Source organism: Amborella trichopoda, chromosome 13, assembly GCF_054954075.1.
Source record: "Amborella trichopoda isolate Santa Cruz 75 chromosome 13, AtrichopodaSantaCruz75HAP2 v2.0, whole genome shotgun sequence".
Classification (NCBI taxonomy): domain Eukaryota; kingdom Viridiplantae; phylum Streptophyta; class Magnoliopsida; order Amborellales; family Amborellaceae; genus Amborella; species Amborella trichopoda.
The window spans coordinates 40,122,326-40,144,627 of NC_142348.1; the positions used below are offsets into that span (position 1 = coordinate 40,122,326).

At 34.6% G+C, this 22,302-nt stretch overlaps 1 protein-coding gene and 1 long non-coding RNA gene across 14 annotated transcripts in view; both read left to right on the forward strand.

The window, feature by feature from the left end:
- The first annotated feature begins 955 nt into the window (after window positions 1–955).
- LOC18446458 (oxidoreductase, zinc-binding dehydrogenase family protein) overlaps window positions 956–22,302 on the forward strand; it is a 32,751-nt gene continuing 11,404 nt past the window's right edge. For 6 of the 13 annotated variants that reach the window (XR_016046737.1, XR_016046735.1, XR_016046738.1 and 3 more), the window contains exons 1-7: window positions 1,527–2,415; window positions 2,528–2,740; window positions 9,080–9,175; window positions 11,174–11,265; window positions 14,818–14,860; window positions 14,973–15,101; window positions 16,569–16,689. Coding sequence is in view for 2 of the 13 variants with exons in the window: in XM_088854751.1 (XP_088710877.1) it covers window positions 2,335–2,415; window positions 2,528–2,740; window positions 9,080–9,175; window positions 11,174–11,265; window positions 14,973–15,101; window positions 16,569–16,689 (732 nt within the window). In the remaining 11 variants the exon portion in view is untranslated. Of the gene's footprint in view, window positions 2,416–2,527; window positions 2,741–9,079; window positions 9,176–11,173; window positions 11,266–14,817; window positions 14,861–14,972; window positions 15,102–16,568; window positions 16,690–22,302 lie in introns of all 13 variants that reach the window. The other 7 variants (XR_016046731.1, XR_016046729.1, XR_016046730.1 and 4 more) reach the window with 2 other exon arrangements.
- LOC148779223 (uncharacterized) lies at window positions 7,552–7,963 on the forward strand. The gene is made up of 3 exons (XR_016046740.1): window positions 7,552–7,651; window positions 7,737–7,811; window positions 7,901–7,963. It is a non-coding gene; the product is annotated as an uncharacterized LOC148779223 (long non-coding RNA).

A 22,302-nucleotide genomic window follows, 5' to 3' on the forward strand; every position in this document is an offset into this window, starting at 1 on the left:
TTATTATTTTCATTTTTAAAATTTTATTTATTTATTCATATTTATGATCTCCATGTTAAAGATTACATATTCTTAAAAATTAGGTCTAAAAATCCATCTCAAAAATAGATTTTCAAGAGGTGACTCATTTCTACATGGACCTATAAAAACCGTGTCCTTCATATAATTGATGATTATCTAGCTTTTAAAGGGTGTGATTTTGTTCAATAAAATAAGTCACAACCCCTTTTGGTATCTTTTAAGATCAAGATCATTACAGATTTTGCATTATCTTAAAATATTAGGATATATTGCGGGGGGAAAAGTTTATGTAAGGTGTTAACCTTATACTGTATAAGGAAGCTACACTTAAAAAATCCATTAGAGAAGATTGGTCTTGTGCTAGAAAACCCTCAAATCGGTCATCTCGACCTCAAGATTCATAGACATAAAAAAAAGGGATTTCTAATATTAAAAATAACTCATCTTCTAACACATTATCTGAACTATATGTTTTCAATATTTTAAGCGTTCATAGGTCTACTTGATCGTTACTGTTTCTCTCGAATTTTAATTTTCATAATTGGGGGAAATAATAGATTTTCATACCATTGCAAGGCTTTGTAGCATCGAAAGTGTATTTTCGACATAGTTTGAGAAATTTATGTATGGACCATATTGAGATCAATTACAAAATGGGATCGCGTTTGTTCCAAAATTGTAGGTGGCAGCCCTTCACAGGGTTTTTTTTTTTCCAAGTTACCCCCACTGTGCGGTAACGCAAACACCGGATATGTAGATTTTATACCGTGCAAAACAAAACAACTGTCCGATATTTCAGATATTTAAACAAAATAACTGTTCGATATTTGAAATACTGGATAGCTATATGCTTTCCACAAAATCATGAAGCTTTTTATCTGCTTTTACAAAGTAACCCTAAACGTTCATACGCCATCTTTTTCTCTCCCTACAACTACAAATCCACGGCATAGAAAATAAAGAAACCCTAAAAGTTCACTTCGTATTAGTGTTCATCCGCTGGTCATGGAAAGAATCCCGCAATTCAGCCACAGCTTACAGCTTGATTGAAAAGAATTTGAGCTCCGAATAAACAATCTTTTCATGTTCACTGTAGAGAGCGATACTTAAATCCTCTGTCATCAAAGCGCTATCGATTGAGTAGCAAAGCAGCAATTTCTGCAACCTTGAAATTCCTAAATCACTTTCATTTTCCACTTCATGGATCTGATATCCTAGAATTTCCGGATTTTGCCTACCAAACATGCCTAATCCAAAAGCCACACCAGCAAACACATTCCAATCTCTGAAAAGTTAAAGCTTCAAAGCTCAAAGCAAAAAGATAATGCTCCAACAGAGAAAACCTTACATTTGCAACGTAAAAATAACAACCAAAATAAATGCCTAAGTTAAATTGCTGAAAAAAACAACAAGAGGAGTGACGTCCAAGCTGCAATGTTGTCCTAATTTTAGCTGGAAAATTTCACCCAATGGCCTGAAATACACAAGAACGTGACTAGAACCCTGCAAACTTCACCTAAATTTTACTTACATCACCTAGAAATATCGGTTCAATCAATCGATTCCAGCTTTATGCTTGGCTAAAATGGTTGGAAATTGGCCGGAAAACCATTTGGAATACTGATTGTCAAAATTTTGCCCCGTTTTCTCCATTTTAGTGACAAGCGGATTGCAAACCCTTCACTCAACCTGCTGTGCGAGAAATTTTACGAAATTTGGCGGAAAAATTTGTTGATGATCACACATTCGTGTTGCCTTTTTTGTATTCGCAAGATCAGCAATGTAGTTGATCGAGTGCATCTCCGATTTTGGGAAGAGAGATGGCTTTTTGGTTTTGAAATTACTATATAACTATCCAGTATTTCAAAACACTCGACAACTGATTTGCTTTACGCTGTATAAAATACAAACCTCTCGTATTCGTGTTGCTGAATATAAAAAAATTTAGGAAAAAATAAATGGTCGCAAAGGGAGGGCACCCATGATTAGGAATAAACGTGATTTGATTATGTAATTGAAACTTATGGTCCGTACGTGAATTTTGAGGTACACCGTACTGCAATAGTATAAGGTAGTCACCTTATACAAACCTCACCCATGGCCGGGTCGTCGAAAACATACAAAACAAGGAAACGGAATTGAATTTCGCACGCGATACTGCGAGGCTATCTTCCCTTTTCTATGGTGCATCTCTCCTTCTGTCTCTCTTCCTCGTTAGTTTAATCTCTGATTCTCTCTCCCAACATAGGGCTGGAGGAACTCTCTGAACTTCTCTGACTATTGAGCCCTAATCCTCTTGTGAACCTCTCGATCATGGTGAGGACAGTGGTTGGAGAGGAGACCCACTTAAGCTCATTCGAGGCCCAACTTTCACAGTCAGGACTTTCTGCACAAGTAATCAGAAGAAAACAAAAACTCAAAACTCTTTTCTCTCTTCTGCATCATTTTCTGGGTCTTTTTACTCATGGCCATCGATTGGTTGTTGGTTCTTTAAATGGATTTACAGGTGGGCTTAGTAATAGGCAAGATTACTACTGGTTCAGATCGAGGAGCAGTTTATGGTCTGGTTCCTACTCCACTCAATGATAATGGTGAACCTGCTTCTCTGATTTCAAGTGGAAGAGATGATAAGAAGAGGAATTTGAAGCAACCCAAATCTCAACAGGAATCATCTTCTCTTCTTATTGATTCCGATTGGGTAGCAGAGCATGCTCGTCAGGTGAAAATTCATGCTTTTTTTCTTACTTTCTTTTGTGTATCTTACTGAATCATGAATTAATATATTAGTTTTTCTTTTTCCCATCTAAATCTAGCAGTTGATTATGTATGTCACATTAGAAAGTAGCATCAACTAAATATTAAATTATAAGGGAGTTCTAGTCCTAGGCATCAAGAGGCCCTTCACTTGATGCCTTTTTTGTTTTTTGAGAAAGCCGCTTGCTTGTCAGATATTCTTATTTCTCATTCTCGTGATTGATACATTTGGTTTGAACATGTTCAGCGATTCCGTTGAGCACATGGTAATTCATCTTGCAGTCAAATGTGTGTTTGCTGCTAGATTTCCTTAGCATTTTGCAGAGCATTAGGAACTATTTTTTCAACATGTAAATTTCATTTCACATGTCACCTAACTGTTGGAGTACTGGAATCTGATGGCTTTTAAGCTTGAAATGTTTCTCTTTATATCTAATGGTAATACGTGAGAAAATAATCATTCAAGTTTCATGTTTAGGCCATTTACGAAATAAAAGGGTTTATATATGATCCTATTAACTTGCTGAAATAATTAACGTTTATGTTCATTAATATTTCATGTGCCCTAGTGAACTTTTTCGACGTGGTTTATACTCCTTTTTGCTGGAAGAAAAAACTAGATTTACGAAAATCATAATATCTCTTAATGGTTCATAAAAGAATGATTCTAGAAAACCACCCTTTAGAAAACCCAAATCGAGATTAATAGTCATGCACAGGGTTTGAAAACTCGGCGAGTCGAACCGGACTCGCTCGATTCGACTCAGGAGCCGGCATACCCGTGCCGGTTCCACTGCAATACCGGGAATCGCCCATGTCTAGAGAGAAACAGGCGATTCTCAACAGTGAATCGCCTAGTCGGGCCGGTTCTCAACAGTGACTCGCCCAAGAACACGGGCTGCACAGTGTTCTTCACGATTTTTATGGTTTGTTGTCATTTTCTTATCATTTTTCATCTTTTTCAGCTTTACAATCGAATCTTGCAGGCTTTAATTTAAATTTTTAGCCATTTCAGTCAATAAAAGTAGTAAAAATCACCGATTTTGATCATAAAAATTTGGATCTGTGAAGAACGAAGCGTGAGTTTTAGGGTTCCGCCATTTCTTTGATTTCAAGCAAAAGAGGACATCATTTTTTGTAAAATCTGAGGGTTAAATTTATAGGGTTTTGATTCCTTATAGTGTTGTTTATCATCACATGTATTCAATTTGATTTTATTTATTTGAGCTTGATTTTTGAGAAATCAAGACTGATGTCTGTGAAGAAAAAATGAACTGCATTTTTTTTTTTTTTTCTGCCATTCTATCAATTTTACTCAATATTTTACAAATAATGTGTTACATTTATAGGGTTTTGATTCCTTATAGTGTTGTTTATCATCACATGTATTCAATTTGATTTTATTTACTCAATTTGAGCTTGATTTTTGAGAAAAGTAAGACTGATGTCTGTGAAGAAAGAATGAACTGCAGTTTTTTTTTTTTTCTGCCATTCTATCAATTTTACTCAATATTTTACAAATAATGTGTTAAATTTATAGGGTTTTGATTCCTTATAGTGTTGTTTATCATCACATGTATTCAATTTGATCTGATTTATTCAATTTGAGCTTGATTTTTGAGATTGAATGATTGATGTCTGTGAAGAATTGCGTTTTTTTCTTTTTCCTCAATTCAATCGATTTTATTTAATTTTTTGATCATAATGTGTTAATATTATAGGGCTTTGATTCCTTATAGTGTTGTTTATCATAACATTTTTTCAATTTGATGTAATTTATTCGATTTGAGGCAGATTTTTGAGTTGGAATGACTGATGTTAGGTGGGTCTATGAAGAACTGCGTTTTTTTTTTTTTTTTTAAATTGATGATCAATTTTTTTGAAAAATCGTGATTTTTCAAAAAATTGTGAAAATCGTGACCAGGTTTTGATTATCATGAGGAATTAAACGGTATTCTTAATTGTTATTGTTAAATTTTTAGTGCAAAAAATTGCATGTTGATAGATTATTTATGCAAAAAAATACATGTTATTAAATTTTTAATGCAAAACTGTATTTTTTAATTTGTTGTTAATGCAAAAAAATACATTAACAAATACATGCTGTTAAATTGTATTATATTTTTAATGCAGTTTTGCATTAAAAATGTATTTTTAATTTTTTAAATTTTTAATGCAAAAAATATATGTTGTTACACTGTATTATCATGAGGAATTAAAGTGAATATCATTGTAAAAAAATCGTGGCATGTATGATAATTATATTATCTTGCATTCTTCATTTTATTATTAAATTTTTAATGCAAAAAGTGTATGTTGATGCATAAATTGTATATATCTTCATGATAATTGAGTTGTAGCCATGTTTGGAGCTTGCATTTTTTATTATATTGTCTTGTATATCTGTAATTGAGGTGTACAACTATTTGTGATCATTTCAATTGAGTTGAGATTGTGCCCACTATATCATTGTAAATTTTATTCGTGGCGTTGTGAATGACTATATTATTGTAAATGTTTTTTGTGTCAAATATACGTGGAGTGGCATTATGGATGACTATTATTGTAATTTTTTTTTTGATTTTAAGTGTGACTTATACAGACTTTTTTTTATCTATAATGTTGCATAAATAGTTTTTTTTTTTTAGTAGGAACTAATTCATGTTTGTCGAAATGAAGTTTTGTGACAAGTCTATATGTATTGACATTGTGAATTACTATACAATTGTAAATATATTTTTTATTGATACTATATCTATGTAAATTTTTTGTTCTATATGTAGTGGCTGATATAGGCTATTTTTATCTATAATGTTGAACTAAAATATTTTTGTCAATAGAAATATTTTGCATTAACAACAAATATAATTTCAAGAACTACCTCTACATATTATCACTACACATGGTGATTATTTTTCATGTTGAACTGTCAGGTTAATTTTTAATCCTTTACATATTAAAACAGTTGAACCATGGCAAGATCTGTGGAAGACCCTACATAGCAACATGGGGTCAGACTTGATCCCAACAAAAAAGATAAAATTATTTGTAATTATTGCCAAAGAGTGATAAATAGTGTGGTACATAGGTTCAAGCAACACTTGATAGGGGTTAAGGGAGATGTTTTTGCGTGCAATAGTATCCTTAGTAATGTAAGAAAGCAGATGACGCATTTCTCAAGGCTACCAAAGGTAAAAAAATTGCAAAGCAGAGGATGGATGAGGAGATAGCTAGTTTATATACGCCATCAAGCGGGAATGATCCAGAAAAGCAATATAACAATGACTTGGAGATGGCCACAAGAATGAGTTTACATGAAACATACCAGAGGGAACGCAGGTTTAGAATGCCTGGTGGTTATGACATGAGCATGCATGGTGGGCTTAGCTCAGACATGCATGTCAGGCACAGCTCGAGCATGTATGGCGGACCCAGCTCAAATATGTTTGCAGGGGTTGGTGGCAATATGTAACAAGAGGAATCAGATGTTGAAAAAATTGTTTCTAGCTTATCTAGGAGTGTCAGTATTGCAGGTCATGGTTGTAAAGACCCATTTCTCTCAAAGCCTAAGTCACAACAGATGACCCTCAAAGGCATGGTGAAAGGTTCGAGGATCATGTTGGGCAGATATGTTGGTAAATGATTCTACGATAAAGGGATCCCCTTTGATGCAGCCAATAGCTCATATTTTTCACCTATGGTCAATGCAATCCAGAGAGCCGAGCCTGGGATAAAGCCTCCGACGGCATATAAGCTTAGTGGGCCAATCTTGGATGAAGAGGTGGAGGAAGTTAGAAAGTGGATTGAAGAATATAAACAAAGTTGGCCAAGAACATGCATTACTCTCATGAGTGATGGTTGATTGAATAAAGTTAGCAAAAAAAAGTTTTTAAACTTCTTAGCCTATTATCCCAAAAGGTCCAGCTTTTTTGTCTAGCAAAGACGTATCAGGCATAAAGAAGGATGCAAACTTTTTGGTACGACTATTTGATCAGATAGTGGAGGAGGTGGGAGATAAGCATGTAGTCCAGTTTATTACGGAAAATACGCGTGCATGTGTTTCTGTGGGCAGCAAGTTGATGGATAAGAGGAAGCATATAGTATGGTCCCCGTGTGCTGCACATAGCATCGATCTTATGTTAGAGGAGATCGGTGAGATCAAAATTGTAAAAGAGACTCTACAGGAAGCAAGGTTGGTGTCAAGATTTATATATAACTGCTTTAAATTTTTTTTTTTGTTCAGAGAACAGTCTAAGAAAAAAGAGAAAATCAGGTCTACCATAACCCGTTTTGCGACAGATTACTTGGCTGTGGTCTCCATTCGGGAATATGAAGGTGCAATAAAGAGATTGTTTACTAGTGAAGAGTGGTTAAATGACCGCCTCTTGAAATCCAGTACCGGGCTAAAAGTGGACGGCATAGTCTCAAATAAGAGGTTCTGGTCTCGATGTTCCAGCTTTGTAGAGGCCACTGCCCCTTTGGTCACGGTGTTAAGAATGGTGGATGCTGACAAGAAAGCTACCATGGGCATCCTTTACGAAGGTATCGAGAGAGCCAAATCAGCTATTGGGGAGAAGTATAGTTTTGCTAGTAAAGTGATCGAAATTATAGAAAAAAAGTGGAACACCAAATTTGGACGTCCAATTCATTATGCAGGTAAATATATGTTTATATCATTAGAATGTTTCATTATAAATTAATTTTTTATGAAATTTTAAATGACCTTTTTCTATCTATATATTTTCTAGGTTACTACTTCAACCCAAAATTTTTCTATTTGACACCTGAACATCCCCACAAGATTATGGAAGGGGTCAGATAAATTATTGCCAGGTTGGAGAGAAGCCATCGAAACCAGGTTGCAGCAATACAAGAGGTATTATTTAATATTTGGGTAAGAACTTGATTGAGTTGTTATATTTGTGAGGAATAATGCACTAAGACGAAATATTTTGTTTTAGCTTGCTATGTATAAGGATGCTATAGAATCCTTTGGAACTAGACTTGCCAGGAATTCTCGAACTAAGATGGATCAGGTTATCCCCTAACTAATATTTTGTTCATTCATATATTTAATCTTATGAATTGTTTTTGTCCTTACAATGTTTTTTGCATTTTAATCCAGCTGAATGGTGGGAGATATATGGTAGTGATGCACCTCACCTAAAGAAGATAGCAATCAAGGTGCTCTCCCAGATATGTTTTGCTACTGAGTGTGAGCGAAACTGGAGTCCGTTCCAATAGTTCCACACTACTAGGAGGAATCGACTCGTTTCGGAGAAGCTTCATAAACTAGTCTACGTTTATTATAATTTAAACCTCCAAGAGCGACAAATAAGAAGGAAGCTTGAAGACTATGGGCCGATGTACTTGGACACAACATTTGTCATAGACACAACAGAACAATGGGTAGTAGAAGAAGAGGAGTCAGTATTGCACAAGAGAGCGTTCCTTGAGGCTATCGGTGAGGAAGATCTTGAAGTAGGTGATGAGCAACATGAAAGAGGAAGTAGCCCGCCAACATATCCACAATTCGTGGGAGATGTCGGTGATATTGCACTTAATGAGAGAGAGTGGGAAGGGGTCTAAGGGCAAATGAAAGATGATGATTATAAGGCCGCCCAATCCTAGCCAAATTATTCACATATCGAGTCTCAACAGCAAGAGGGTAAGGATGAGCACGGCAGTGTAGGTGAGCATGAAGGATGGAAAAGCTTCGGAGATTTTGAATTAGGACCACAACAAAACACTAACACTCAGGGATTTGGGTATAGTCAGATGCCCACTAATTTGGATGATTCGTTTTTAGAACGAGTCAATGAATTGTCACGCGAATTCAATCAATGGCACTAGCGTGACCAAGATGAAGAACGACGTCGTCTGTCATTTTATTTTTAAGTCGTATGTTACGAATTGTATGCTTTATTGTAGTCCATGTATGATGATATACTTAATCGATGATAATTATATGTTTATCCTTTTGTGTGATATAAATTAAATGGTAAATAGTAGTTCGTGCAGGGAAAGAACATATCAATATTCGCATATCCATACAAAGAAATGACATTTCTTAATGGAGTACCGCCATTTCTTATTGAATTTCTAAAAAATAACATTTATAATGAATTTTAATAATTTCTTCAGATTTGTTTTAAGGCTTAATCCTACCGAGTCGGCCGATTCCCAATCCGGATCGCGGATTCACCGATCCGGATGGGTTTTTGAGGTGCTTGATCCGGGTCACCGATCCGCTTTTTAAACCACTGGTCATGCGTCTAAACCAATAAATTGAATGTTATTTCAGGTTTCCAAGATGCTTTTGGGAGGGATACATGTGGTTGGGGTCTATGTATGGGTTGGGGAGAGCTTATTCAAGTGTTCAAGCTTACTCCTTTGGCAGGTAATCTGAAAACTTGTGTTTATTATAAGATGCTTGTACCACTTTGGCATGACATCTCATTTTCCGATCATATGGTTATTTTTGCTCACTTATTTATTTATCTCTTTTGTTAATATTTTAAGGTCACACTTTTGTTACCAAATGACCCAGAAAAATTAGGCATATCATTTCTTTTTGCATTGTTTCATAAATAACCTAAACTGCTTGTATTGTGCCTTAATATTTACTTCTCATGATATAAAGGTGTTGATATATAATGTTTGTGAAATTGGATGGGCTTTAGGGTCCATGTTGGTGATTCGGTTGTTATAGATATGGTCAGGGTTCCATTTGCTATGAACTGTGTAGCCTCTTTGCAATGCCTTCGAGGTTGACCTGCAGGTTTTTGCTTTGTATTTAAGGTTATTGCTTTTGCAAGTTCTGTACATAATGTTACTTTAATACCTCGGGTTACCAACATGATATGAACACAAACATGCAGCATGGGATTTTTACATTGTAAATATATAAAATTTAAATCTATTCATTGGTTAAAGAGTTACAAGAAGCATTTTGATATTAAAATTAAGTTTTGTATCGCTTAAAGACTAAGTTAAATATTTATTATGAAATTTACTTTGGAGTTACTTTTGTATCCATTTATCAATTAAGAGTAATTCGGACAAAATCTATAGATAAAAGCTTAAATTTTGAATGAAGTTGTCATATTTGTGATATTTAGAATTGTTTTAAAACAATAATCTTCACTTCAAGTTTCATTTTGTCATTCGCGTTATCTCTTGTCCTATTTCAAATCCTTGTCTTCAAAGTTTTCGCTGTATTCAATTTTCAGGAAGAACATAATATTGGGACTGTCTGACTAAGTCTGAACTTGTCTAGTTTGTGATCTTGCATCCCTGCCACATGTAATGGCTGTTTAAGCATCATTCTTCAATAACATGTTGACTACAAACTATTTGCCTTTCGTAAAGGGGAAACTATACCATGATATATGTCACAATATAAAGAGAATGGTCGTAAGTGTCATTGACATGGAATCAATGGATGCATGGTGATGGAGAGATTGGACAACAGACAGCAATGACATTATGATATTTTCTCTCTTAATAGAACATGGTTTTAACTTTCTCAAGTACACAAGTAAAATAAATGACAAAAACACTCTTATTATGTTATTATGACCTAAGTATCTTTCTTTTTGAAGAATTATGATTGAAAGGGTAGAGTTCATCCTGTGACGGTGATTGTCTTGATAAGTTGATTCATATCTTTAAAAAAAAAAAAAACGGCTGTTAACCTGTGCTTATGTGAGAAAATGATGTTACTCCAAGGAACTTCTCCAAGTTAAGTAACAATAGATCTTAACATGGGTCTTCAGCTCATGAAAGAATTAGGATTTGTATTTATATCAATGGCAACACTGTAAAAGTATAGTTGAAAGGAAATCTATCATAAATCATTCATTGAGTTCATTGAGAAGCTGTGGTTTATGAATACCCATGTGAACTGTATGTAAGTTATGCTTTCTGGTTAACATACATCTCTGTAATTAAAAAACCGATGCTAAAGGGAACCAACTATTTTGTTGTTAACATATGAATCCTAGTATTATTTTCTTGGCCATTGGATGCATGAGTCTAGCCTTAAGCAGTTTCTGGGCATGGTAGTTCTCATGTGACAAATATATAGGGATGACTTGTCACAGGTGCTTAAATTTGATTGTTGGAATTGCATACATATTGGTTTCATTACCTTTTAGCTTCAACCTATTTTGTGTTGATCTGGTTGCCATTCAATATCTAGTTATGGCCTGTAACATACTGTGTTTTTCCTTTTAACTATGTTCTAGTGTATGTGAGAGGTGATTTAGATGTCATGTTGTGCATTTAATAGGAGTTGTTGATTTTTTTCTGCTAAATTATTTGAGGAAGTTCTGTGGTTTTTTGTCTAGGCTATGTATGTATGGTGTTTAATGATTCCTATGGGCTCCTATTGCAGACTGTGAAGGCAGTAGCTGCAGTAGCACCTATTTGTGGAGGGGTTAATCTGGAAGAGAGAATTCTTCTTCACATGTCTTATAGCCCGAGAAGGTTCATTCCCTAATATTCCTCTTTGATATTGTTATCTAATATTTGCTTTTTTCTCTTCCATCGCCCAAGAAAGAATGTCTGAGCTGGGCTAGGTTGTTCTTTCTGGAATTTATTAACCATATCTGGACAGCAAAATTGCTAGATGTGAGTTTGGACAGCAGCAAAACTGCCTGACATGAGTTTGGACATATTTCTTGCCATCCCCTATTTAATTGTCACATTATTCTTGTCAATATTTATTGTATTTATTTAAACTTCTATTTGAATGTTGAATTGAGTTTTAACCTTAATTTCTTTGGTGGTGTAAAGAGTTGGCTAATGAATTCTCGTGAATTCAGAGGAGATCAACATCATCATCATCCGGGTGAATCCCAAGCTCACGCAGAGTTTAACAACATTCACTTAGGAAACTTTTGGACATTGACTGAATTCCAAGGAAGTCAACATCATCATCATCTGAACCTTATCCCAACTATTTGGGATCGGCTACACGAATCTTGTTTCGTCATTCTACTCTATCAAGGGCCTTACCCTCAGTCAGACAATAACTCATCATATATTTTCTCACTACTTACATCCTTGTCCTTTGGGGCCTTCCCTTTGCTCTTTTAAAGCCTTCCACTTGAACAACAGGTTCCGTTCTAGAAAAATCACCATAAGTAGTAGAAATTAATACTACAAAATATGATGAGAAGCTTTGTGAGAATGATAGGCTAGTGAGGTTCTTTATTTGCTTAGTCAAAATCTAACGATTTCGAAATTTGAGTTTGTTATTTTTTTATGACATGCTAACGAAATTAAGATTGTGCTTGTAGAATGAAAGTGGAATGATTTATATTTTATTAAATGATTACAAGAAAATTTCTTTGTCTGCTAATAGAAAAGGTTTTAGACGTATGGTTGAGAAATTAGGGTTTGTTAAATCAGGGTTTGCCCCAAACTAGTCATCTCTAGATTTGTGCCACATTACTTATTCAGCTGTTGAGAAGGGATTATAGATGGTCTAGCTTAAACATTTGGGCATTATGTGCTGCAATTATGGGGCTCAAGGGGGAATTTCTGTATTTGTTATCCAAGGGTTAAATGAAGAGGTTTCAAGAATCTTTCTTTGTTCTTTCCTTCAATTAATAGAAAAAGCTAATATTGATGGGAAACTATGAGGTTCACTCTCCTGCACTGACATGGGAACCTTGCAATACTAAGAATACTAACCTCTAAAAATCAATGAATAAAAACTCGTCTTGAGTGGGAAAAACTGTAGCCGCATCAACTCTAATTGCCAGATCGGCAAGTTTTATAAATGAAGAATTGGGAATGTATATGAGTATATTGTTGTATATGAGTTTTTGTGTTTAGTTTGACAAATAAATTATGTTTCCAATATGTTGGCACTGTGATATGGATTAGTGTTATCAAGATTAGACTAGATTGGGGCTGGTCTGATTGTTCATATTGCACACCCAGACATCGTATTACACACCAATGTCTGGGCTGGTCTCGGCCAAAGTGGAAACTAGGTTTGTTGAAAACTAGCCAAAACCAATGTTTGACCGGTTGTGACTAGTCGGGTCAGCTGGTTTGATCAGCTGGACAAGCAAAACAAGGTTGAACAACTTTTTTTGATATATTTTATATTTCTAAAGCATTTTTGCTAATTGTTTTTCTTAATTCTACTCCAACTGGTCCGACCAACGATCATACTTATTTTGATGAGACTAGATCCCCCATTCCTTCGGTAGCTGCTTTGGTTTTGATAACTTTGCTATGGATAGCTGAGGACCAGGGGTCCATTAAAATTGTTCACACGAAAATTTGAAAAATTTGCCAATTTTTCTGAGTTTACTGTTCAACTCAGCAAATAGACTTTTTTTTGTACATGCTCAAGTTGTCCACAAAATTTGAGTTTCTTTACATCGCAAAAACTTACTAAATCCATAGTTACACTCGATATTTATTTGTGCGTTGTAGCAGTTATTTGTGATCTTTGCTAGTTTTTAGTTACGAAAAATTTATATAAGGGTGAGGCCCTAAACAATCAAATTAAGGTGCACCTCAAAAATTCACTAGAAGAGGTTGTTTCGATGCTGAAAACCCTCAATTCGATCATCTCGACCTCAAGATGTATGGACATGAGAAGATTAGATTTCAAGTCTTGTAAATTGTGCATCTAGTTATGTATTATCTGGACTGTCAATTTCCAAGACTTGCAAATGTTCATTGATTGACTCGATCTATAACATTTTCAAATCTTTAAATTTTATAATTATAGATAAAAATAAATTTCCAAGCCATCACAAAGATTTCTGATACTAAAACAACATATTTCGGCACTATTTGAAGGCGCACCTTACTTTGATTGGTTAGGGCCTCAGCCTCGTACAAACCACACTCTTTTAGTTATCCATATGGTTAAGTATTGTTTTTTATCAATACCTCTCAATATAAATCTTCTCAAATTTTTCTATTAAAGAAAATAAATCTAAAATTTGTTTAATGATCCAGTCTCATTGTATATTACAGTTTCTAAAGGTTCAAATCCCGGTGTAGTTCCTATATTCAATTCAACTGATTTGCTACCAGAAACAAACATATTCATCCTACTGTATTTTTCCTAACCAATCATATCTATTGTACTTTCATTCCCTCGGGGTTCTTTGTCCCTGTATTCTGTAGTTTAGCTATGTCCTAAAAGCTTTACGCCTATAAGTAAAATATTGATGGATGTTTGATGAAATGAAGTGAAAGCGTAATTGACCTTACTTTGTTGGATTAATGCATGCAACTTCTACTGCAAATTCTATTTTAGATACACAGCCTTCATTTCTCATCATACTTTAATATTCAATTATGTGCTTGAAGGAGATTGTGTTTAATGTATTTGACAGTTTCAAAATGCATTGGTTTTATACTGCCTGCGTTACATGGATTCTTCTGTTTGGTTGCTGTACCAAAGTTGGACACTTATTGGCATGCATACCGACACAGATTCTTCGTCTTTTTTAGTGACTATTGATTACATCATTTAAAGACAATGGACTTTGAAAATAATTGTAAATATCTCAGTCCAGCCAACTAGTATACAATTGATTTTTTTTCTTGCTTATCATGAAATGGGTATTAGTAAAAGATTGTTGGAGTTGGTTGCCTCTTTATAATATAGCCGCATCATGAAATTCTCTTTTTCATGGCATGAGGAATCCGAGGCCCCATACCCATATATCACATTGGCATACATACTCGTGTCCATTCAACATAGGTTTTAACGTCTGTTATGGTTTGCCAAGGTTGTTGCTAATAAGTGGGTCACATTCTTGCTGTAATTATTTATTATGCTCTCCCCATTGTCTCTGGCATGTCCACAAAGAATAGTAGCCTAAAAAATATGGCGATTCTTTCTCATGCTTCAGTTTTTTTAATTTTACATTGAGTCTATAATTTCCTGAAGTTTTTTCTATTAATTTAACTCCTAATAAGGAGGTCAGAAATGGTAATTATCTACTGTAATATTGATTTAGTGCTTTTCCTTTTTCACCTACGAAAAACACAATTCAGGTGGGGGGATCTTTACTGGATCCCCGGAACTGATAGAAGATGGGTGAGTATTTATGAGAGACTCCTTCTGTTTACTTACTCAATTAATATATATTTCTTTATGCATGCTTATATCTGTGTACCAATTGATTTTGACTTATAAGTTTGATTTGTAGGTGGTCCTGTCGAAGTTGCTTATTGGGTTCAAATTTTTCATCAACCTCTTTAAGGCTTTGTGATTTCAAGTTGTCCAAGATAGTGTCAGGCCTTCAAACTTTTAGATGCAACTACAGCTTTGAAATACGGTAAATCACCATTTGTACTTTTACTTGCATAAGTTGTATGATTCCTTTTTCTTCGTTGTGCTGATATTTTCATGAATGGGAACATTAGATTCTTTTCCATAAAGCTGAAAGGATTTGTAATTCCTTTTAGATTGTATGACTACTGAAAAGAAATTCCTTCTTCTAGTCTACTTGCCAACAATTTCATGTTAAGACAATTCAAGAATCCTTAGATCTCACATGTACTTTTGATGTCATGCCAAATGAACTTTATAATCGAGCATGCGTGATTTTTCCATTGTAGGGTGGGTCAAACATGTACCTTTGAGACCATATTTTTGTTAGGGTGTATGAGTTTGAACGTGGGAATGAGGGCATCAATTTTGGATGGGTTTCGCCAGGAAACTGCATTTTTGTATATTCCCCCCCCAAAAAAAAAAGAAACTGAACTTTTGCAACCAACAGTGTCAGATATTTGGTTTGTAAGCAGAATGTCATGCAATATGAAATTAAAGGAAATCTAATAATGATAATAGGCACATATAGAATGAGTTATAGTTACATGGTAAAGGTATCAATTTTTCTCCAATAGCTGGTATACTTCTTTGATTGATGACAAATTTCATTGAATAAAATGAAGGTACGGGATCCTTTTTCGTTCTTCAGCTTTGAGTCTGTTTCAAAGTTTCAAAGGAATATGTTCAATCATAACTGAAATCCATTTAATCTTTACTTTACCTTTGGGATCATAGAAATATGAGAATAATGTTATTGAGTAGATTCAATTTGGCTACTAAACAGTTTGGAGTGGGCAGGGAGCTAAATGAGAGACTGATGCCCTTGTCAATGAAGGGGATTTTTGAGAATCGCTTAAATGCCGACACACCGTCAATGTCAGAACCTGAGATATTGTTTTGACCATTTCTTGAACTTTGTTTTCTGTTCTTGGATCCTTTATGCTTCTATTTTAGTAATGAAATCTTTTGATAACGATAACAAAAAAAAAAAGTTTCACAGTGGGCATAGATGTGCTTTTCTTTCCATCGTGATTCTCAGATGCATATCATGTTGCATGCTATGATGAATTACGTAATGAACACCATGAAACAAAAGCTCCATAGAGAGAGGAACTTTAATGAGCTTCACTCTAAATTGTATGCAACATCTTAACATAAAGATTATTATTGTCAACTTACGTTTTGATGTCTTAATGTATATTTGTCTTCCTTTCCTTTGTCATGTAGCTTAAGTCTGCAATGATGATTGAGTTATGAAAGGCAAAGAACATATTGGTCTAAATTCCAATATGAAAAAATTAATTATTTTGCTAGATTCCTATCTAGGATGCTGTTAATGGCAGAGAAATTCTGCACCTTTTCGATGGCTGTGATTTGGATTTTCAACTATATCTGATTTGGTTTCTTTTTGCTTTTATATTTAGTACTAGTATAAATAATTATACTTACAAAAGGCAATTGCTTTTTCCAGATTGCCAATATTTGCTGAGGATATGGTGGATTCTCTCAACTTTAGAGATGTTCTTACTCGAGGAATTTCATGCCATGCCCAGCATTTGAAAAATGCAAAGGCTTTAGTCGACGGAAACCTGGTAATTTACTTGCAATGACCTATTTTACATTTCTCATTGCCTTATTCACCTGAATAAGCTCCTATGCATGCATTAAGATGCACCAAAAGACATAAAAAGCCTAATTAAGACAATTTCAGTGTTAATCCATATATACGCAGATTTTAGAAACTAATGAAAGCATGAACCGAAGTGTAATGGATTGAATGTCTCTAGTTGCACATATTATGTCCTTTTGCCATTTTGCTAGGTGCAAATATGTCAGAAATTTTTTGGTGTGTTTTTCTAGGTCATGTGTAGCGCAGACCCAGTATAACAATTGTTAGGAGGTGCGAGTTAGTTCAAATGGAAGGCTCAAAAAGGGTAAGGGGTAGGTCCAAAGGACAGTGTTGGAAGTAGTAAAAAAAGATGTAGGGACTTATGGCCTCATAGAGGGTATGATCCTTTATAGATTAGAGTGGCGGACTAAGATTCGTGTAGCCGACCCCATTTAGTTGGGAAAAGGCTATGATGATAATTTTCCTAGGGCGCAATGTGATTGAAGGAGACTGACATGATGATCTTAGCATAAACATGCTAGAGACAAAAGCATGACCACCTTAATTTTAGCAGGGGGTTTTCTTTGTGCTGCATGTAAGGGTTGAGTAATGTTGCCTTTTGCATGTGTGTGATATAGGATGGTAATTAAAGTCATAGGGTTTATCACTACATCTGTGGTTGAATTGGTTGGATGCATAACTAAGTTGGACATTTGTAGGGATGAGCATGGGAAATTACAGAGTTACAACTAAGGGATTATTAAAGATACTAGCAGTAAAACGTGCAATATACGTTTTAACTTGGGTGCTTTTTACAGAAAAAAGATATTTTTTAAAAAGTTATTGTTAGCGATTTATAATCAAATAATTTGTTTAAAGTCTTGTGACATATCGAAATGACAAAGAGTCCCATAAATGCTCCTTAAGAGCATTCTACACATATGTAGATGTTTTAATACAATGTAGCACACAAAAACGTTAAAGGAAAAAGGGAAAAAATTAACACAAAATTCATTTCTATCAGTAGCACTTGTTTGGGGTTATTTTGTCTCAAATAAGATGTTACTAGTATCAAGGAGTGACGATGTTCAGCCGGATAAATTCCCAGCACGATAATTGCCAGATACCGAAGGAACCACTTGAAATAGTTATAGTGGGTGAAAAGTACTTTCATAATAAATCAAAAACTGAAAAATCCCCTTAATATGTTGAAAGGAAGCTCCCTGCCAAAAACAAAGATTCGAGCCCAATCATGCCTAAAATCACCAATTGGATGCTCCAGAATGAGGCAGGGTCAAACTTGGCAGGGAGCTTCCTTTCAAAATGAGGCAGGGTCAGACTTGGGTCAAAAGAAATTGAAATCATAATCTGACCGTTGAATCCTTAATCCAAGGTATCCTGAGGCTACCCTTTGAAAACCGGGCCAATCTCATGCCGCATGACCAAACTATGGCCCGATGAAGCTCGACAATCCATCTCACAACATTGATCTACCACTTGGAGATAGTGTACTGTTAAATCCATGTCAGATTGGGTTGTATTGGCAATCAGAAGATTTTAAACCTCAATCTAAGGTTCCATGAGATCATTGTCCAAAATCAGACCGATGTGACAAAGGATAACCAAAATATGGCCCGACAAAGCTCAACCGTCCATTTCACAATGTTGATCTAAAGCCGATTTACTAAGCTTCCTCAAGATATACAAAGATAATTGGCCTAAGAACTTTATGGGTGGAAGGCATCAATATAAAAAGGTTACATTCCAAATTTGAGCCCAATTCGACATCGGATGGAAGAGATATGGCCTCTTGAACGTTTTAAACCGTAGACAGGGTCCACCTGAATCGGTCCAACTTTACAAAAGGAACCTAGGAAATAAATGGCCAATAAACTTCAAATTTTTATGGGAGGAAGGTGATTATGAGGAAAACCTTTGGTAAAAATTATAGCCAAACTTGATATCAAAGTGCCATTTTTGGCATCATGTTTAGTGCACCACAGAGAAAAGAAAAACACATTCTACTGATCTGTGATTCATCATCTTATGAGAATTACAGTAATCCATGGAATTTTAGGAAAAAATTCAGGGGCCATATCTCTTGGTTCTTGCAGCCAAATGAGCCTAAAGTTCAGATGTTACTCCTTGGTACATGAGCTTTGCATCCATGTATGGATCAACGGGTTTCTCCATTCGGTTGGAGGTCGAATCGAGCCAAAAAGTTGGATGTTCGCAACAAGTGATGTGTATCAGTCCCCGTGACATCCGTTCACTCTTGGAACGATATCTCGCAATCCATACAGCTATTTGAGCAAAACTTTTGTAGGGAGCTTCCTAACTTTAGAGATGAACGCACCCATTTATGCCAATCCACGATCAAAAGCCAATTATAGGGGCGAAACCTAGTAAGAAGCTGCCTAAATCTATGAAAAAAAAAAAAAAAGAACCCCTACCTAAATTTATGAGACTACAGTTACCAAAAATAGTAAAAAATAAAAGAGCTATATCTCTCCAATCTGGCATCATCTTGAGCTGTAATTTTTGCCAAACATGGGTCTTGGGGTCTTCCACAAGAATGACCAAATTTGAGTACAATGACAGGGTGTTGAAATGGGTATGCAATTTTTATCAGAAATGAAAAACCTAAACTCATAATAAGTGAAACTTGGCAAATCGTGGACAGCTTTTGCTCAAATTTCTGCAAAATAATCTTAGTTGATTGCTCCATGATTTCATGGATGAAATTTGGGCTGAAATAGTGGAAAAACGGTATGATTTGATGGGTTTTGGTGGTGGATGGAAAATGAAGCTTCCTCAAAGGAAAATCATTGAAAATTCCAAGGTTTAGGCGCCGTTTTTGGTCATTTTTAGCCCTTGCCCGAATTTTTACTTTTAATAATCTACCTCCCTTTGAGCCATGCTTCTAATTTCCCACTCGCCAACTTTTAATATACCACCCATGTTTTCCCATGTCTATAAAAGCAACTTAAACCTCATTTTTAAGGATTAAGGATTGGAGAATTAGGCTCTAACCTAGAGAGAGAAAACCTTGCCTGGGAGAGAGGAAACTTTAACTTCCCAAAGCGCCATTGCCTATATTTCATAATCCCCAAATTACCCCTCAACTTCACCAAAATACCCAAATTACCCCTAGTTACCACCCAAAATACCCCCAATCCTAGAAGAAAGTTCTCAAATTGCCTTTGCCCTCCAACCTAAAAATCCCCTAGGAACCTAAAACTTCTTATATTTAGGAACCTAAAACTCCTAGAACCCAAAAGAGAATTTGGATTACCCACTTCAAAATCGTAAAGTTCTTGAGCTAGTCATTGGGAATTCGGACGGTATGTGGGCCTTTCGTGAACGATCGACTTCTTCAGTTGTTTGAGGTTCCGCCTTGTTCATTCTCGACTGATAGCTGGGCCAAGTCTCGTCGAGAGGGCTTCCCAAGTATCCAACGCCGACGGTTTAAGAGGGTTCAGGTTCTTCCGGATTCAGGAGCGAACGACCTCACCCCATTGTATTTGCTTTTTGTAGTAATAAAGTTGTTGGTTTATGTCTTCTGCCTCTGGTCTGCATCCACTTTAGGCAAGACTCAAGTCACAAGAGCACACACATGCACACGATCTAAATTGTACAACTCTCTCTCTCTCTCCCCGTTTTTTATATTTCTCTGTTTTAGTTTCTTGCTTGTTTTCCGTCAATTATCCTTGACCATGCAATCAGCAACCAACATTGGTGATTCCATGGATTTGTTTTGGACATTCGATTTGCCTGAATGTGTTACAAGTATCATGTATTATTCCTGTAAGAATAGATTAGTGTTTGCTTCTTCATCTCCTACATAAATAATGCTGAGATATAGGTTTTAGTGAATAAATAGTAAATAAATAGATGCGATTTTCATAAACTACTTCATTGTGAAACTATATAATGTGTAGGTTGCATCAAATGTCTTCTTTTAATAAATAAAATTTAAACCAAAACATATTGTGAAATCATAGGTTAGCATTGTACATAATTGTGAGTATTTGCCTCAATTCAAGAAAAAAACTTTATCAAGAGGGTTGGGCTTCGTTACTGTCCCAAAATAGTTATTCTTTGGAACTATGGTTATAGATTAGATAATTGGTTTTAAATTAATAAATGCCAATATTTTGGTCATTTACAGACATGATTTCTCAAAATTGGAGCTAACTTTGTAAATGAAGGAAAAATATTAATTATATTTATGTTGTGAACCACAATCAATTATAACAAATAAAAACAATAACATTTTACTATTTATGTTGTGAACCACAATCAATTATAATAAATAAAAACAATAACATCTTAATATTTATGTTGTGAACAACAATCAACTATAACAAATAAAAACAATTACATCTTATAGTTCTATATATTCGTAAGGTGATATTTTACTTATGAATGGTTGATTTAGATTCAAAGGTTAATTTTTTATTGGTAAGAATACTTATGGCCTCTCACATTTTGAATCAACCACTCATTGACTACCTGAAATGGTAGATAATCGAAGATGTGAATGACCTTGTTTATTCCCGTTACGAAATTTATATTTATTTACTAATTAATGATATTGACCTATTATAAACTTTAAGTCATAATTATATTTATAAACTCATTTTAGTCTATTAATAAAATTTTTATGAAATTTATGTTTTAAAATTATGCTCATAAAATGAACTTAAATTCTACTTGTGTTTTATATATTCGAAATTTAACTTAAAACATAGAATTCACATATTTTAAAAGAAATTTTAGAAATAACATTAAAAATTAAATTAAATTGGAATAGATTTATTTCATCATGAGAATCAAATTTATTTTTCAAAAGTGTCTTTTAGGGAATTCGAAGTTGGTGAATTATTTTTAAATGATAAAACCACCCGTATTGTCTTTTCAATAAAGATAATGATAAATTAAACAAAAGAAAAGAAAATTAATTCGTATTTTTGTCTTCTAGCAATTAATGCAAGTCGTGGGTGCGTGTGTAAAGCTAAGGTTGAGGGAAGTGAGAAATTCTTGAATAGTGATCCTACTGTACCACATTGTGTGTCATACCTCATGTAAAATATTAAATTCTAAACTAGTTTTTAATCTTGATTTTAGGATCACTTCGGAATAATTGGTAGAGTATTTGAATAAATAATATGTCAAACTTTTTTCTCTAACCAAACATGTGGAATTATTAAAAGTTGATGCATGTGCCGGAACCTATTTTGTGCTTTATATATAATAGGTAGCTAATGTAGGTAATTTTGAAAATAAGGGACAATTTCCATAGAAAATGAGAAACTTTCTAGATGAAAATTTCTAAGTCATTGTAAGTGTTTTTTTATGAAAATCAAAAGTATGTGTTATCAAATTAATTCTGAAAATATTTTAGAAAATAAGGTATTTCTCACAATCCTAACCTTGTCACTGACCATAGCATTAGGCTTCCAGAATGTCCAAATATCACCTACCATGAATCTCTTTTGCATCATCGGCTACAAGCACACTTGATAAACAACTTTTACTAACTAGCAGTACGACCATCACAATGAATGTCATGTATTGTAATTATTTCAACCTT